Source organism: Quercus suber, unplaced genomic scaffold, assembly GCF_002906115.3.
Source record: "Quercus suber isolate HL8 unplaced genomic scaffold, Cork oak 2.0 scaffold_312, whole genome shotgun sequence".
Taxonomy (NCBI): domain Eukaryota; kingdom Viridiplantae; phylum Streptophyta; class Magnoliopsida; order Fagales; family Fagaceae; genus Quercus; species Quercus suber.
In genome coordinates, this window is record NW_027069768.1 from 69,051 (window position 1) to 88,422 (window position 19,372).

Genomic DNA, 19,372 nt, shown 5'->3' on the forward strand with positions numbered 1-19,372 from the left:
GATAACATTCTCTAGCTGCCAACTGATCTCCTTGTACTTGTCCTATCCCATACTCCGTAGAAAATTTGACTGATAGGTGGTAGGTAGATGTTACTACCTTCCAACTATTTAAGGTTGGCCTTCCAATGATGGCATTGTATGAGGATGAACAATCCACCACAAGAAAATTCACTTCCTTAGTTATCTGCTATGGGTATGATCCCACCACTATAGGCAATGTAATGGTGCCCGCGAGCTGCATTTTCATTCCTCCAAATCCTATTAGTGGTGAAGATGCTGGACGAAGTTGATCTCGTCTAAGCCTCATCTGCTGGAAGGCAGGATAATACAATATATCCGCTGAGCTTCCGTTATCCACCAACACCTTCCTGGTTGTGTAATCTGCAATGAGTAAGGTAATGACAATTGCATCGTCATGTGGATGATGGATTCTTTCAGCTTCCTCGTCCGTGAAAGAAATAGTTGGCTCGTCTGTCTCCTTCGTCCTTGGGGATCGTCTAGAAAGTTGGACGATTTGCACCACTTTGAGATATGTCTTCTTTGATCTAAAAGATTGTTATGTAGAAGTCCCTCCTATGATGACCCTTATCTCTCCAAGCGGGGGTCGTAATGATTCTTCTATCTTCCTCTTCAACTTCTCATATTTATGATCCCTTTCAACGAAGTGCCTCAATTTCCCTTGTCTAATGAGGTTCTCGATCTACTGTTTCAAGTCAAAACACTCGTCCGTGTCATGCCCATGATCTCTATGGAAGCGACAATGTTTATTCTTATTGCGCTTGTTAGGATCTCTTTTCATCTTCTCTGGCCACTTCAAAGAAGGATCATCCTTGATTTGCATGAGCACCTGATCGAGTGGGGCATTTAAGAGTGTATAATTCTTATTCCTTACTAAAGGACTTACCTTCCTATTGTCTCGGTCTTTCTTATCTTCCGTTCGTCTCTTCTTTGGACGAGGCCCTTGTTTAGAGTGACGAGTGGGGTTCGCTTCCATTCTTTCAGCTCTCTTCCTCTTCTTAGCGATGATTGCATCTTCTGCATTCATAAAGTTTTGGGATGAATGGATGAATTCAGCCATGGACTGAGGTTCTTTCTCATAAAGCTTGTGAATTAATAAATCCGAGTTAACCCCATTGTGGAAGGTTGCCAACAATAGCTTGTCATCCACCTTATCCACTATCAGTGCTTCCCTGTTGAAACGAGTAATGAAAGACCACAGACTTTCATTCTCTCTTTGTTCTATAGTTAAAAGACTGGATGAGGATTGCTTGTACTTTTGTCCTCCGATGAAAATGTTGACGAACAACTTACTCAACTCTTCAAAAGAACTGACTGTGCTTGGAGGTATCTTGCTAAACCATACTCGCGCTGGTCCTTTAAGGGTGGTAGGGAAAGCTCTACACATAATCTCGTCTGGGACTCCTTGAAGATGCATGGTTGTCTTGAAAGTAGCAATATGATCAAAAGGATCACGTGTTCCATCATATGAATCCAAGGAAGGCATTTTGAACTTTAGAGGCAAGCGATGGCCAATGATGGAAGCCGTGAAAAGGGAATCTATTTGGTGAACCAAATCCTCTATGGGATTTGATCTTCTCGTGTTCTCCTTCATCTCGTCCATAACCTTTCTCATATGATCCATCTCCTTCTCCAAGTGTAGCACCCTTCACGAAGTGGTGCCCCTTGATTGAGTCTCGGGCTCAGCATTTCCCCCTCTATCTTCTTGACTCTGGGCTTGTCCTTCAGCATATCCTTCACGGCGCTGCCTCTCTATCTCCCTAGTCAACTCTTGGTTCTAACAAGTTAACTCTGTCATGGCAGTTGCCATGGACTGTATATATTGGATGAAAGGCGGTTGCGTGACAGATGCTGATTGGCGATCTCGATTAGGATGGCTAGAAGCATCCCTACTCTCTTGGTGGCCTAGGCTAGTGGCCCTTGATCTTGTCCGAACCATACAACCTTTTGTCGGAGAAAGATAAACTGCCAAACTTGAAGTTTTCTTTTTCCCACAGACGGCGCCAACTGATGCTGAATAGAATCAGTAGGCTGAATGCTTTGGCTTCGATGGGCTGAAGGTTGTGGCGAAGGCCTACAAGAATGAACACACTATCAAAGGAGACCGGGGTGGACCGACCTAACACCTTTCGATGGCTAAGTTAGTTTCTCACAAGAATGGAGTACCAACTTTTTAGGAGTAAAATACCAGAATGTCCTTACCTTTGCTTGATTCAGACCGGTTCTTATATAGACAGCCTTAGACCAGTTATTTGGTTTAGTAACTTCCCCAAGATTCGTGGAAATCAGGAATTCCGGAAATAACTACTTCAACGGCTATAGAAGTTGCAACCACTAATGGAAGTTATAGACTTAGGAGAAATTGGTGGCGATGAACACGGGTTGATTAACCACTCCAGAATTTGCCAAGTGTTATGTGGTCGTCCGTGTGCTTTGCCCATGGACGGCTCTTTGTATATAGATTGATGTTGTGTGGTCGTTCATACGCTTTACACATGAACAACTTTTTCGTCTAGATGGTCTGAGGTTTATTTAGCTAATCAATACCCATGGACGATCCCTATGGACGAACCAGAGATGATCAATTTTGTTATCCCCTCACAAACTATTTAACAACAATTTTACAAACTGTTGTTATGGCCAATTTCTTATTAGTTCTCATCTGGGCCCACCAATAGCATCATTTCTTTTTTATAATCATTCACCACATTATCAATTTGTAAAAGTTTTTGTAAGATAATTTGTATTTCTAGCATTTTCCTTTATAAATATATGTGTTACTAATCGCAAGAAATAATTCAGATAGGAAATATTAGAAATATTATTAATTTAACTTGAAAACTTTATAAATTAATGTGACAATTAATATGATATGTGGATGCTAATAACCTATTAAATGAATTTTTGAATTATTTTTTGTGATTAATGATACATCTTTGTAAGCCTCATGTTGTAAATTTTTAATACCCCTTACATCATTCATTCAAATACTTGTTTATTTTCTTCTTGACATGTCACTAATAATCGCATTCATTTTGACATCTTTTGAAAGTTTTTTTAGTAAAATTTGTTATAACTTTAGCATTTTTCCCAAAAAAAAAGAGAGCATATTATAAAATAAAAGGAATAGATTTTTGTTATAAAATATGATATTAAATTCTAGTTAAATATTATTTAAGTAATAACAAAAAGACCCCATTTAAATATATCGCCTTAGGCCTCCAAATTTGTTGGGCCGCCCCTGTGTCTGACAAAAAAAGCACATAGATAAACAACTCTTAGAATTATATTCTATTATAACCAAGAAAAAAGAAAATACCATGCATGTCCAAATACAATGCTGCATATATAGAATAATCATGAGACAATGCTAAAACATGTTGCAATTACACTACCAAAAAAAAAAAAAAAAGGAGTCTATAACCGCGTTTTTGCAGAAAAAGAAATTGTCTATACCAGCTTTTTAAGGGTTTTTAGCCGCGTTCTTTTATACAGACCCTGTTACAGTCCACCACACAGAGTCTATATCATAAAATAATGGATTTCAATTCCTCTATATACTATAGTGCAAAGTTCAAATTCCAAAACCCAACAAAACCATGTAAAAATAGTAACTAATTGGATATGCAGACCTGGAGGGAAACAGTGGCAACACCATTTTGCGTGTCTTGCAACTCCAACTGAGCCTTGTTGTCCCTGAAACAACCACCTTCCCACTCAAGTGTGGTTGTTGTATTGATAAAGCCCACGAAAGTGGGGCGACAAATGTTTGAACTGGAAAATTATTATATACTCCTAGAGTACCATAAATGCGTAATTCTTCCTCTCATATGAATGATGGGTCCCATCATAAATTTAATTAGTGAAACTCACTATTCATGTAAGAAGAAAGGAGTACACATTTATGGTACTCAAGGAGTACACAATAATTTCCCATAGTACCACTGATCTTCTTGTTGTCTGGATAGCACAGATTTTGAATTCACCACATTTGGGAGTGTAGAGAAGAGAGAAACTATGATGATGTTGATGGACAAAGCTATGATCATATTGTTGAACAAAGGGCTAGAAACCCAAGAATCCACGCCCATAGCTGTGTGTGAGAGAGATATCAAAAACCAAGCTTATGCAATGAATATATATATATAGTGTGGGTTTGGATAGCAATTAATCCAGCGTTTGCGTTTTCAAAGCGCGTTTTCTCTTTTTTTTTTTTTTGCCCGCATTTGTTGACTTTGAGAGATAATATTTATTGTTCATGAATAGTGTATGCATTGTGCATACACTGTACACGCATTAAAATATATTAAAAATAGGTCTTACGGTACTATTCATACATTTAAAAATTATTTTATTACAGTGTTTTCAGTAACAATCAGTTTTCAGCAACAATAAGTTGTATCTAAATGGACCTGCACGTGAATCTTGTATAATTTGTTTTAAGTTTGGATCATTTTAGATTTGTTTTGGTGATAATGTTTTTAAGAAAATGAGTCATTTTCTAAAAAGTATTTTCGATAAAACTATTTTATTTTTTTAATGTTTGGAATTGTTTTCCAAAAAAATTTATTAAAAAAAAACCGTTAGAAATAAGTCATACTTTTTCTATTGACCAAAAATAATTTTTCTTTTACTATTTTTTTATGATACCAAACACTAAAAAATATGAAAAATTATCTTCACATAAAATTTTCATTAAAACAAACAATCTGAGTGTTATTNTCAATGAAAATGTGGATTTGAACACTAAAAATAAAGGCATGAAGTATTAAAGTCGGGAGGGACAGAGTCAAAATTTTCTACACAAAGTGTCAAGAAGAAAGGTAAATTGACTAAATTATTCCACCCCCACAAAAAAAAAAAAAAAAAAAAGAAAAGAAAAAAGATAAGATGGAAAATAAGTGGACATGGCCCAATGGAGCCCACACACCGACAATGTGTGCTGGAATTTGAATCGCAATCCAACCCTGATGGGGTGGAAGGCCCAGATTGGGGTTTGTCCATAACTCCTTGTATATATATACGTCAAAACTCTGCAAGATAAGATGGAAAATAAGTGGACATGGCCTAATGGAGCCCACACACCGACAACGTGTGCATGAATTTGAATCACAATCCAACCCTGATGGGGTGGAAGGCCCTATTGGGGTTTGTCCATAACTCCTTATATATATACGTCAAAACTCTGCCAAGTAAGTCCAAATTTTCCATAAAAGCCCCATCCTTAACTCAATTTGTTGTAATTAATGATTCTCCCAAAAAAAAAAGAAAAAAATTGCAATTAATTTATGCAAGAATTTTAGTTAGCTTAACTACAAAGTCTTTGATGGTTGATAAAAGATTTAGGGTTTAATTTCCACTTATACTAAAAATTGTTTGACGTTTTCATAAGCGAATGTTATAAGTTGAAACTCTATCAAGTTTCTCAAAAAAAAAAAAAATGAAAATAGAGCAGTGCATAGCACAAGCAAATTTTTTTTTATTATTAAAATTTTTTTTTGGCATTTTGTTATTTATATAGTTCATGCACGTGAAATGTATTGCTTTGGATTAAAATTGGACCTCCGAAGTAATAATAAAAAGTTATGTTAATAGATACTCTTAGAGCAGTTGTTAATAAACTATATTAGGAAATTTTTAATACCACTTTTTATGAGAAATATAAAAAGCGAGCATTCGTTAAAATTTCCATAATAAAAATGTGTTTTCTTCTTTTACATTTTTCTATCTTAAATGATTTTATTAAAGAAACTTTGATATATTCGCCTCCCAATAGGAAATTAGGAATAAGACCCAAGTCTTCAAACAAAAAGGGACGTCAGACATGGGGCTTCTACCATTAACAAATTCTAAAAGTTATCCTCTTTTAGATATTCTTTGCGTAGGTTTCCCACACTACTTAATATAATTTGATTTATGGTATATAATTGGTCAAAAAAAAGTTAAGAAAATCACTTATTTTTTTTGGATTAAAAAGATATCTAGACCTCTTAAGTATTTAACTATTTTCTTGAGCATGTGCAGTCTCCCGTCCCACACACACGGTGTTATTACAAGAAGAAATCCCTTGAGGATGGCCTCAAGATGTTTGCAAGAAGTTTCAAATCCAAAATCTCGTAAATATTATGAGGCCATAGAAACTACTAAGTTAACCCCTTGAAGTTTAAGAAAACACTTATAACAATGGTAGAAGTGACAAAAAAATAAATTAAAGAGGTAATAGAGACTCTAATATTAGATAAATCCCAAACAGACCATGACTATCAATACTAACAGTATAGTTTTAAGACAAACTTTATTTTATACCCCATTCCCAACCGTGGGTTCGAGTGAAATTGACTTCGAAAAAAATTTGGTTTTTTATTTTATTTTATTTTTATTGTTTTTAGAGAGAGAGATACATAGTTTACAAATATGTTAATAATTTAGAATATCATAAATCTAAAACGCAGTATAGATTTTATGTCACCACTAAATGATGACAGCCCACCATTGTGAGTCCAAAGGTTGTGATTTGAGTTGTGACGCTTAAATTTAAAATTTGTGCCCACATAGATAGCCCCAAGCAGCTTCAGTGGTCCCACGCCATAGAATTCAGATTTAAGTGAGATAAGATAATGAGATTGTGTCATATGAGCCTTTTTTTTTTGTTCATTAAAAAAAAAAAAAAAAGGTATTGATTTGATGTCACCATTTATTGCTATAAGCATTCTCCAGGGTCAGCGAAGCTGCAATACCTTGGTGGACAAGAATACAAGCCACCAAAGTGTCACGCATGGAACCAGTGCAATAGCCACTTAGCCAGTACACAAAAATTGATTTTCCTAATGTATTATGTATATGGTTCTACGAGAACGGGTATCAAGCACAAGACATGCCCTCACAGCCAATTCCATTTTGGCCCTCTAGTCTAGGATCAAATCAGCAATGCTAAAATTTGAAAACTCATTTATAGAATCAACATGTTTCACAATATTTAGGACCTCTTCATATATGTCAATACGCCTAACACAGCAACAAGTGCTGCTCCTGCTGCAACAGCACTCTATGCAGAAGCCCATGCGTCTATTTTTCCCTGCAAGTTTGTCTCCCCATTCTGCCTAATCCTGCATGCCAAGTGCTAACCACTGGACCATGCAATTTTAAACAAATAAAAAAGGTCTTACTCTGTATTAAGCTTTCATTTTGTGAGGAGAGAGAGTTCATTAATTAGTAGGCAAACTTAACAGGATTGAGATCAGGTGCAATATTTAGGGCTTTTGATATAACCGAATTAAGATTTGGTGCAATACCTTTTGAATGGTTCAAAACAAAAATTAAAAAGTTACCTTTTGATATAAGCCAATATTTCAAAAAAGTTTTAAAAAGTAAAAAATTTTGCCCCCTTTTTTTAAGAGATTAATTTCTAAACTTGAATTACATATCTTTTTTTGGTGAAAGACACTTGCATTCCTTGACCTTGCATTTAACTTGCAACCAATATTTGGTACTGTAATATTTACAATTAACTGTGTTGGTGTCACCTATAGAATCACTTCAAAGGCTATATATATATATATATATGTGTGTGTGTGTGTGTGCACGCACGGGCGCGCTTGAATGGTTCCCTAGTTCTCATAGAAGTGTACAATTTCACTGAAAAAATGGTTCCCGAGTTCTCAAAGGGTAGTTCATAAAGAATTTTATTCAAGAAGCATGTTCAACATACTTGATCCCTACAACTTAAAAGCCCATTTGTCATTATCATTTTCGGTGAATGGCTCAAAATGAGTAATATATAAGCACAGGAGTCAACGAAGTTGTTCTGTTCTTATTTTTATAACTGTATATAGTTTTAAAACATTTTGATGTAATATTTTGGGTTTGGCTTTTGTTCAATGTCTTGTGACACTAGATTCGTTGCGATCATGACACGTGTCCAAAAATAGACACGTGTCATGATCACAGTGGGTCCAATGTATTGGAGGCACTAGACAGAAGCCATGCCCTTATATTTTTTAGTTCTCCATCACAAGTAATATCTCTCCCTCTTATAGTTTTGGTTTGATTTTTGTTTGAGTAAGATAATTTGGTCTTATTTTGAAAGTGAGAATTTGAATTTATATCAAAACACAATTTTTGCTATTAATTTGAATGTGTCTATCAATTATTTGAGTAATATTAAAAGGTAATTTTGTTATTATTTTTTATTAATATCATGATAATCTCCTTTAAGAGAATAAGCAATTTGAACCATTTATTTGAAATTTAAAAAGTTTAGTCATACATAAAAATAAAAAAAATAAAAAAATAAAAAAAAAAAAAATTTAAAAAAAAAAAAAAAAAAAAAACCTAGCACAATATAACATAATTTCAAAGAATATGAATCATCTCATAAAGGAGTAATATAAATCAAACACAGCCAAAATAATAAAATAATATATTAGTAGAGAGAAAAATGATAAATAATTTTAGAAATTATTTAATTTTTAAAGAGAACAAATTATCTTCATCAAATTTTAGAGAATAAATTATATATTATACCACAATTAAAAGATAATTATGCATAAGTCTGCGACTAGTTACTAATAAAATAGCAGTTTTATTAATACTTAAAACATTACACACACTTTGCTACACACTCCCCTCTTTACTATTTCTCTCTTGCTATTTCACTTACAAACAACACTTATTAGCATTCGAAATATGCAATTGTTGAAGTGAAAAGGAAGAAGAGTCCTTTTTATTAGATTCGGTGATGACTCTTAGATATCCCTATATTCTTGAGGGGGTTCCACGCCAACTGATGGCAACTTGAATAATGCAATTCCCACTTTTTTCACCTGATTCAATATTAGAAAGTAATGATAAAAAGATCACTTCTGAACACAATATTCATGCTTCAAAAGCAATGAGTGTTCAATAACCCAATGGCAACTTACGTATTCTTCCTCCAATGGACTTTTCCAGTTTGGAATGTCAAAATTATGCCACCCGGATATAAAATAGTAATCATATTCACAACAGACTGGAGTTACAAAGATCTAATGATCTTCATAATACCAAGTATTCCCTTGATTAGTCTGACAAATAAGCACATAGATCAACTCTTCATAATTATATTCTATCATAACCAAGAAAAAGAAAATACCATGTCCAATTACAACAGTACTGCATATATAGCATAATCACGAGACATTAAGCAAATCAGCAGCATCAATGCTAAAACATGCTGCACTACAAAAAAACAGGTCTATAACCGTGTTTTTTGGACACCGTTATAGGTTAACTATGACGGGGTTTTTGAAAAATGCTACTGTGACTGCTGACTTAGCGGCACTTTGCAAAAAATACGGTCTATACCGGCATTTGAAGGGTTTTTTAGCCACATTTTTTTTTATACAGGCCCTATTACAGCGGTAACTATAGCCACGACACAGTCTATATCATAAAGCAATGGATTTCAGTTCCTCTATATACTATATATAGTACAAAGTTCAAATTCCAAAACCCAACAAAATCATGTAAAAATAGGGCATGCATATATATATATATATATGCATGCAAATAGGGCAGCTCAATCTATAGTTCATGTATAGCACTAGCAAATTTATTTTTATTTTTATTTTTATTTTGTGATGTTCGGCATTTTGTTATTTATATAGTTCATACACATGAAATGTGTTACCTTGGATTTAAAACCGGACCTCTGTAGTTAATAATAGAAATGTGTTTCCTTCACATTTTTCTATCTTTAAAAGATTTCATTAAAAGAAACTTTGATGTATTTGCCAACTAATTGAAAAATAGGAATAAGAGCATCTCCAATGGCTTCTTTAAAGTCAATTTTAGAGAGAAAACATCTCAAAAACTCACTCCAACGGCTTCTCCATCTTCATTTTTTAGATTAGAATTGCTATCGTGCTTCTCTACCTTCTCCATCTTCATTTTTTAGATTAGAATTGCTATCGTGCTTCTCTACAAGTAGAGAACACTGTAACATTTACCATTCACACTTCAAACATTTTTAACTATGAGTAAGACTTTGGTACAGTATTTAAATGTTGTTCTTTAAGTTCCTCTCTTAAAATTCTGTCATGTGATTTTTTTCTTATTAATGGAAGTATATTTTTTAAGTTAAGTAGTTACATGGCAAAATTTTAAGATGAAAATCTAAAAAACAGCATCTAAGGTACTGTATATAAGTTTTGTCCTTCTATTATAATTATCAGTTATTAAATAAATAAATAAAAAACGTTGGAAGATGTGTAGTTAAAAAAAGAATAAATAATGAATAAAGAATGAATGAAAAAAAGAATAATATTTAAATGAGATGGAGAAAATAATAGAGAACCTATTGAAAAGTATATTTGAAAAAGTAAGTAGGTAAAAACTAAATATTATTGTTCACTATCCAAACAGTATATGTTGTTGGAGATGCTGCAGACCCAAGCCAAGAAAGTCTTTCAAACAAAAAGAGACATATGATATGGGTCCTCCACCATAAACAAATTCTAAGAAGTTGTCCCCTTTAGATATTCTTTGCGAAGGTTTTCCCACACTGCTTAATATAATTGGTCAAAAAAAGTTAAAAGAGAAATACTTATAACACTAGCAGAAGTGACAAAAACTTAAATATTAAAGAGGTAATACAGAGTCTAATATTAGATTAATCCCAAACAGACTATGAGGATCAATGCTAACCGCATAGTATAAGGTGAAGAGTGAAATTTACTACAAATTTTGGGGAGATCCATGGTTTCCTAACATGTTAAGAATTTAGAATATCAGAAATCTAAAACACAGTATAGATTTGATGTCACCATTTATTGTTATAAGCATTCTCCAGGGTCAGTGAAGCTGCAATACCTTGGTGGACAAGATAAGAACACAAGCCACCAAAGTGTCACGCATGTAACCAGTGCAATAGCCACTTAGCCAGTACACAAAAAAATGATTTTCCTCGTGTATTATGTATATGGTTCTACGAGAACGGGTATCAAGCACAAGACATGCCCTCACAACCAATTCCATTTTGGCCCTCTAGTCTAGGATCAAATCAGCCATGCTAAAATTTGAAAACTCATTTATAGAATTAACATGTTTCACAATATTTAGGACCTCTTCATATATGTCATTACGCCTAACCCAGCAACAAGTGCTGCTCCAGCTGCGACAGCACTGTATGCAGAAGCCCATGCGTCTGCGTGTGTTTCAGCATAGTCCAGAGTTCCCGAACTGTAAGCTCTTCCACGACCACGTTTTCCTGAATAGTCTAAATGCAATCTCAAGCCCTGGAAGGTTTAAATTACTCAAATGTCAAAGTTTGTTTGAATAGCTATAACAAAACAAAAGTCCTTTCTATGGAGAAAGAGTCCATTGTGCTTGGAATGAAAAATGCTAGAGAGAGAAAATTAGACCAAAATCCTCATTATTTGGTTTGAAATGGAGATAGTCCATTTTATAGTGGAGATATAGTATTTCACAAATCTAAAAGTTAATATTGTACCACGTGATTAAACTCAATTCTCATTCCATATTTGGTGGAAAGAGATTTAAAACAACATGGCACTATGTACCCCATAGATTTATGAGAATCTAAATCTAAGCCATGAAATGGATAATGTCCATTTCAAACCCAATGGAGAGGACCATTTTTGAAGATCACCCAAAAAAACAGGTACAGACTACCTTCCCAAAGAGAAAAGGGTATCTATATTTTAAACTATCTTCTAATGTTCCATAAACATGTCCTTTCATTCTATAGGATAACACCCAATGGTTGCATTAAGGACCAGCAGACAGATCAATCATACCTTCCAACCAGCTGACCTTGCATGGTCCACAGCAGTTGCAAGATCACTATCTGATGCTAGTACAACTTTATCCTGGTCTTCATCTTCATACTACAGAATGTGGCTAACAATTAGCATTAAATTGGGAGTAGGGACAATAAAAAATCCAACCAAATGAAAATGAAATATGATGATCTTAAAATATACCAGAATCTGAGGTAGTTTGTGGGGGTCAATGTCCTCCCCCACCCTCTGAATGATCGCAGCTATAAGATCTGCCAAACTACGTGTCTCTGAAGTCAAGCAACAAGACAAAACCCGGTCAACTACCAAATATAAGTGCATTGCTATATTTAGATGCTGAGAATGAACACTAGGGCGGATAATCTCCTAAACAAAAATCCTTATCCATTATTCAAAAAACATAAAGATTAAGCAGCCCGTGTCCTTTCTCCAGACTACTATAGTTCTAACAGTGTAGCGTTACTAGCTATATATACAGTAGTCAACAGCCAAGTTCAGAACTCAGGACCAACACAGAGCCATTTATTCGAGTGAGTCACTCAGGTGGACCAAATGGGGACAAAGATCAGATCCAGAAGCTATGTGTGTCACATGGAAAATGGAATACCACATATTATAACCATTTCATGGGTGCCTTATATGATAAGCAAAGCAAGTAACATACCGCAAGTAAACCTATGCATCCTGCCCTTCTTATCTTGGATTTTAAAAGCAAATGTATTAGGGGGGGCAGACAAAGGATAGGAAAGTGCTCGTCCTGTCTCTGTTCCTCCATCTGAAGCCAACTTTAAGGAACCTTCACTGAGACTTCAAAAAATATGTGTCAGTACATATCAATGGCCACGTGAGAATAATACCATTATAATAAAAATGTTACAATTGCATGTAAATAACCTTCGTGCATCTTCTTCATCCTCATTAGAGGTTAAGGCCATGGCAGAATCCCAGAACTTTTGCATCATACTGTTTGTTGCTTCAGTACTTATGCCAGCAGTACCCCCAACCTAGTCAGTGAACAAAAATGGAAAAACCATATTATCCTCCACAACACTCAGTTTTTCAAGGAGTCCAATAAAGGGGGGGTGGAAGGAATCATATGCTTCTTCAAAATGAGAATCCATAGCACAACTTTGGTATCTATTTTGATCAAGAAATTTTCTAAAGGTGCCTGCTAAATAGTATCTTTTGTATGCATAACTGAACATTACTTCCAAAATTTTCAGTTCAAAGAAAATTTCTGAATCACCCCAAGTCTGAAATTATATGGGCAACAGAAGAACGGGGTACTAAAAAAGGTGGAGACTGGAAGTAAATAGAAATTTAATTTCCAAAATTACAAACACATGCTTTTAGTGAAAGAAGCGGCATATAAGATGGGAGCATAACTTGTTGGCAACTAGTGCCATATTATTCTCTTAACTAAGGAAAGAAATAACTTGCCACCTTAGCGAATAGCATATGATGCCAATTTGCCATTATTATCTTCCTGATAAGTCACTATAAGTAATTATGCATGTATTGGTAGGATTGCAGAATAGTTCTATATTTCTAGGTTCTATTAAACCATCAACCATTCAGTAGTGGTGCACTCCCTTGTTTCTCACAACAGAGTACTTAAAATTAAACAGTGAAGGCAACGTGTTCTAGGTTAGGACAAACGTGTAGACGCATGGCACCTGGTCAGGCATCATAATGCATCCTAGACGGCTAAACATGCTGAATATTTGTGAATCTGTTACTTTCAGGATAACATTGAAAACTATATATTATGCCAATTGGCACCCTTGTGAAGGAAATTTCAAGGGGCCTAGTCCCTCAATCCCTTTACCTAGAAAAAAAAAACTATTTATTATAATAGTGGTCAATTAAAAAGAAAAAAAAAAGTTAACCGATGTTTCCTCAATAAAACTTGCAATTTATTAGTTAAATACAATAATCAAATAAAAACTACAATAAAGACATGAGTGCTCCTAAGGGTTTGGTTCTCTTTGAAAATGCTGAAATATGATTGTATGCATATATTGGGACATTTCTCCCATAAATTCATGAAAGATTAACACAAACAGTGCTAACTCAAAAATAATTGAGCATTATGTAGTCCCAGAAAGGTACAGACTTGACTTACTGTGGATACAGCAGCATGAGTGATCTGTAGTACATCCACTACAGCAACTACTTTTCCATCTGTATTCATCAACCAATAGTTATCAGAAACTACACTAGTTTTACAAAACATTTTTGTTCTAAACTCAGAAGTGTATTACCTCTGTCTACAACAGGAATATGCAAAAACTTCCCATCATGCATTGTATGCAGTGCATCAACAATTGGTGTATCTATCGTTGCACATTCTGGATTTGGAGTCATGACCTGTAAATCAAAAGCATGGTGCACCAAGAATCAAGTTATATTCTTTTATTAATTTATAACCAAAGCCTAGGTGCCCCTTTGCAGCAGCTGATATTCCAACTTCTAGCAATGAAAAAAGACCCACAGTAAAAAGTTCCTATTTTTCCTGAGACAGTGGCCCAAATAAATTTTCTCAGATGTAAGAAACAATACCTTCTCCACTAAAGTGGACTGTGGAGGAAGATTTTGTGCTGTTACCCGCATCAAGATATCCCTTGAACTGACAAGAGTATGATGAAAAAATTATGACATGTATTAATTATAAAGCAACTAAGATGCATCACAATGATAAAATTTAAAAATTCTTCTCTAAGAAACAGATAATTGACGGGTTATGTGAACTTTTTTCTTGGGGGGCTGCTCAAGGGTGAAGTGCAGCTTTATCAATAAGAGACTTACGTTATAATTCCCCGTGGTTTGTCATCAATTGTCACAACTGCAGAGCTTGTTCGAAATTCAAGCATCTTCTTAGTTGCCACTAAAACTGTTTCTGTTGGGGAAACTGTTGCAACCCTGAAAGACGACACCATCTGTTTAATAAAGCAACTTTTTTGCTTTTAAGAATATAGTTGACAAAATAGCTTGCATAACCATATAACCATATTATAACCACATAAAAAATTAAAGAGATATTACCTACTTTGAATTCTCTGGAATGACGGTCGACAAAGATGGCCTAAACATCCGCTCTCGAAGTGTCTCTATGAAGGTATTGGAACCTGCACATAACCAGAAGATAATAGAATGAATTTTGTTTTTCTGGAGACTATCTAAATAACTATTACACAACCATATAATAAGGTATTCTACATAACTCTACTAACCAGAAGATGTCCCCCAATGTTTTTCAACACCTTCAACTGCTGCAACAATAGCCTTTCCCTTTTCAGCTGCCCTTTCCAGACGAGCAATAGCATCATATAAACACTTTGCTATATCAAGTAAAGCAATGACCTCCCCATTCTCTACCACAGGCAAATGTCTGAATTTCCCTGTAGAGACAGAGATAAGGCTCATGTTCAAAGAGCAAGATATAAAACAGTATTTACTATGTTACAAAGGGAAAAAATAATGGATGTGACTCTCAAATTACTATCAACCTTGCACCATCTTCTGGAGGGCTTCCACAGCAAGAGTGTCAGAAAGAACGAATACTGGGTTCCTTGTCATTACTTTGGAAACAGGAGTGTCCTCAAGGTTAAGCTCATGGGCAATAACCCTAGTTGTTATATCCTTCAACCACAAAAAATAGTTAAATGTTAAATGAAACATATCACTACAATCTTTAAAATCCAGGTAAACCTAGCATTTAAGACACTTCTTTTCTTGGAGAATTGATTGCACAATGAATTCAAGTCATACCTTGTCTGTAAGGATTCCACAAAGTAATGCATTGGAGTCGGTTAGCAACAAAGCATCAACTCTACGAGCAGCCATCCGATGGCAAGCCTCAAGAAGAGTTGTATTTTCAGGTACTGTTAGGGCCTTTGACAGCCGCAGTCGTTTCACAGTACGCTCTACAGTTAGCCCCCTGTTGAGAAACGGAAATTTTATTACTAGAATTTCATTTTACAAAAGTTAAATTGAGTTGACCTATTAGCCATCTGGCTTTTATGGTGGTGTAGAGTTGGTGTGGATGTAGCTGTGTGTGTCTATCTGTATGCTTATGATAGCGCTTTGTTTTCAATAAGCATTTTGTTTGACACATGAATGTGTGTGCTCAATAATTTTAAGCTGTTAAAGAGGACAAGTGATTCAACTCTTGAGACCAAAATAAAAGTACCAATAATTCTAAAAGCCTTAGGACATGAAGTGTTTGGCAAACAAAAAAGAGAGGATGGGGGGATTTGAACCCAAGATGTTTCCATTGAAAACACACGAGGTGCCAGTTGAGCTACGAGGCTCTTGGCAAGATTTGACTCATAAACACAGAAACATGAAAGAACTCACAATAACTCTTCCTAATAGAAAATTCATTGAAAAAGTGATACATCCAACTTTAAGGGCCTACAACACTACAAATACATAACTACTAACTAACTAACTTGAATTCAAATTCATCACAACATGTGTGATATTTAATGTTTCAAATTTACTGCGTAATATAAGATGGCTATTCACCTCTATTCTTAAGAACATTTTTCAGAAACCCCATCCAAGCTAATTCATCATAGCTAAAGTACAAAGAATCATGAAACAGATTATTATTATTATTATTATTATCATTATTGCAAGTGTTTTCATACATGGGGGTGGGCCAGGTGGCAAAATCTGACACAACTCGCGAACATAACACGACCCGACACGACAGGAAGTTAGCAGGTTATGGGTTAAGGTTTAACGGGTTTGTGGCATATTCGGGTTGACATGATTGACCCATTTATTAAACGTGTTGGGTTTGTGTCCCACTCATGGAACTCATTTAACTAAATGTTATTTTACCAATATAACAATCAAAACTGTAGGTATATAAACTTATTTTTTTTCCTAGTTGCATTCTCCCAAGCCCCATGGCCGCCTCTCCCTCTCAAACCTCAATCTCACCGTATTCTCTTAGTCACCGTCAGCCTTCTGTTGCCCTCGTCTTTCGCTTCTTTCTATCACTCGAAACCCTAGTCGTCATCTTTTACTTTCATCTTTGAACTCTCTACCACAGTGCCACCATTGCATCATCACCGTCATACTTTACTTTTAATTTTACCTTTATCTATTTTCCTTAAATTGATTGTTGGGATCTTACATTAGCTATTCTGGTTTATTTTGTTTAACATATTTTGATTGATTATTTGTGATATTGAGACATGCTTTAGTTTTGAATGATTATTTGTGATGCATTACTCTGTTAGTTTTGAATTTAATATTAAGAATCTATTTGTTTGGTTTTTCATAATTCAAATCAATTGAATTACTACTAATCATAAGTTGTTGGGTTAATGTTAACCCATATAGTTGAATAATCATAAGTTGCCACGAGACAAACCCAACATGCAAACACGAATTGCCCCCCATATTCATACATAACATTCCATTATCAAAAAGTGCTTTCAAAACATTTCAAATTTTCCTCACTTCTCGAACTTCTTAACAATTAGATAAACAAATTTGCACCAATCAACCTCCCCCTAACGAAACCGATAAAACCAATAATAATATCCACACACATGCATATATGAAATCTAGTGGAATTGGACACATACAGAGAAGCAGAACGCGAAGAAGCTGATAAAGACTTTCGCGAACCCTCATTGGATCCATTCTCCAACGGTTGTTTCTTCTTGTTCGGCATGGCATTCAACGACATGCTTCGTCTTGAAGGACCACCACCACCTACGCCATGGCTGGCCATCTTCAACTTCAAAAATACCTATAAACAATCAAAAAAATCACACCCAGTTATCACCCAATATCAAAAATTAAAAAAATTAAAACAACCCAATACCTCTGCTTGTTTACCGAGAAAATTTTCTCAGCAACCAAACAGAGCGTTGAAATAAACTTACCAGAGCCAAAATCGTAGAAAAGTTGTTTCAAGTCAGAGTTGAAATAGATGATAATGAATAAACAATAGAAGATTCGATTTTACCAAAAAAAGAAAAACAAAAATCGAAGAAGAAGATTCGTTGAGATTTTTTTTTTTAAATTTTCTCGGGAAAACGCAGTAATCGTAGTCGGTCGGAGAATTTGGAAGGAAAGTTTTGACTTTTCCGGGAAATTACTCCGACCGGAGAGAGAGATTGGAATTTGGTTTTCTTTTGGACTTTTAAAGTCCTAAGAAATGAAATTCAATACGATAGATTTTTTTTTTTTTGCAAAACAACAAGGTCTCAGCAAAAAATGGCTCCAAACTTTCCGTAGGAAAAAACCAAATACTGTGCAGGTGATTTTACAATTTTAGCCTTTGGACAACAAGATACAGTCTTTGTGTACTAGATTTACTGGTATAACTGTATGAGGTTTATTTTAAGACAAGACACCACAAAATTTTATCTTTAAAGATTCTCAAAAAATTAAAAAATAAATTTATTTATCTATAAAAAAAAAAATAGAAAGAAACCTTGTCTTTTTTTAACCGACAATTTGATGATTGCAGGAGGAGATTTGAACATTGAACGTAGGAATTGTCAATTGATTTACAAGGATCTTAACGAATTTGTAGTTATTTTTCAAAACCTGGTTCTAGATAATTTGATAATTAAGGCTTAATGATAGCGAGATTTGAATATGTACATCTTTATGTGAAACACTATTAATTTTTTTTCTATTTTAGTATAAAAACTTATTTTTAAAAATTTATTTTATATACTCATTCTTTAAAATACCTCATATCATATTATCAATTTTATACCATATTTTATTCAAATATCATTTTTTTCTCCAAAATTTTAAATTGCTTATTTTTCTTCACACACAACAACCATCATATACTCTCTTCCTACATTCTTGGAATACATAAAGAAATAATAAAGAATTAGATACAAAATGAATAGTATTAGTGTAAATTTACATGATTATTATAATAGACTTGTACATTTATATAATTATACACTGAGGATATAAATGCTCTTACTATTAAAAGTAGAAGAATGAAAAATTGAGGGTAATTTTGTATTTCTATACTCAATGTCATTTTCTCTTATCATTTTATCCTTAATTTGGAAAGAAAAAGGAAATTGGTAGGCTCGGATGGAAAACTCTACCCATCTCATTTTTTTCCTCCCCCTTTACACTCTAACCAAACTCTCTCTCTCTCTCTCTCTCTCTCTCTCTCTCTCTTAATTTACATTGAAATTTACTAAGCTAGAATTTATCCTTCTTTTCTTTTAATTACAATAAAATTAATCTTACAACTATTATCAGATGAAGAAACCCCTCTACATTAGTCTAAAACTATGCTTAGGAGTTTATAAAAGCGAAATCAAGTTGGTCGATTATAAAAGAATGTAATGCAATTTGGTGTATTTTTTATACTTTGTTAGAAGCTTTTAAAAGAATGAATGACAAATAAATCACTATATAATTTTACAAACACACTATTTACCTTTTATTTATCTTTTTTAGTATAAATAAAAATAGATATTTAACCTTCATTTTATTAAAAGAATGAGGGTTATTTCTACTTTTGTAATGAATACATAAGAAATAATATA

At 34.3% G+C, this 19,372-nt stretch overlaps 1 protein-coding gene and 1 long non-coding RNA gene across 5 annotated transcripts; both read right to left on the reverse strand.

Annotated features, from left to right (window-relative positions):
* Positions 1 to 8,583: 8,583 nt before the first annotated feature.
* Positions 8,584 to 9,388, reverse strand: LOC136071430 (uncharacterized). The gene is made up of 2 exons (XR_010632731.1): positions 8,940 to 9,388; positions 8,584 to 8,840 (listed from the first exon to the last, which is right to left on the reverse strand). It is a non-coding gene; the product is annotated as an uncharacterized LOC136071430 (long non-coding RNA).
* Positions 9,389 to 10,618: 1,230 nt separating this feature from the next.
* On the reverse strand, positions 10,619 to 18,068 carry LOC112018407 (CBS domain-containing protein CBSCBSPB1). 4 transcript variants are annotated; one of them, XM_065782722.1, is made up of 15 exons: positions 17,726 to 18,068; positions 17,423 to 17,589; positions 15,588 to 15,756; positions 15,326 to 15,458; positions 15,050 to 15,217; positions 14,866 to 14,944; positions 14,625 to 14,738; positions 14,379 to 14,445; positions 14,081 to 14,186; positions 13,933 to 14,000; positions 12,711 to 12,820; positions 12,481 to 12,623; positions 12,000 to 12,085; positions 11,814 to 11,903; positions 10,619 to 11,291 (listed from the first exon to the last, which is right to left on the reverse strand). In XM_065782722.1, the coding sequence occupies exons 2-15, from the start codon at positions 17,569 to 17,571 to the stop codon at positions 11,112 to 11,114; spliced, it is 1,662 nt and encodes a 553-aa protein (XP_065638794.1). In that variant the 5' UTR covers positions 17,572 to 17,589; positions 17,726 to 18,068; the 3' UTR covers positions 10,619 to 11,111. The 4 variants fall into 4 exon arrangements, with proteins under 4 accessions (XP_065638794.1, XP_023906702.1, XP_065638795.1 ...); XM_024050934.2 differs by having other exon boundaries at positions 13,942 to 14,000; positions 17,726 to 18,067; XM_065782723.1 differs by having other exon boundaries at positions 12,481 to 12,617; positions 17,726 to 18,067.
* Between the last annotated feature and the right edge of the window lie 1,304 nt (positions 18,069 to 19,372).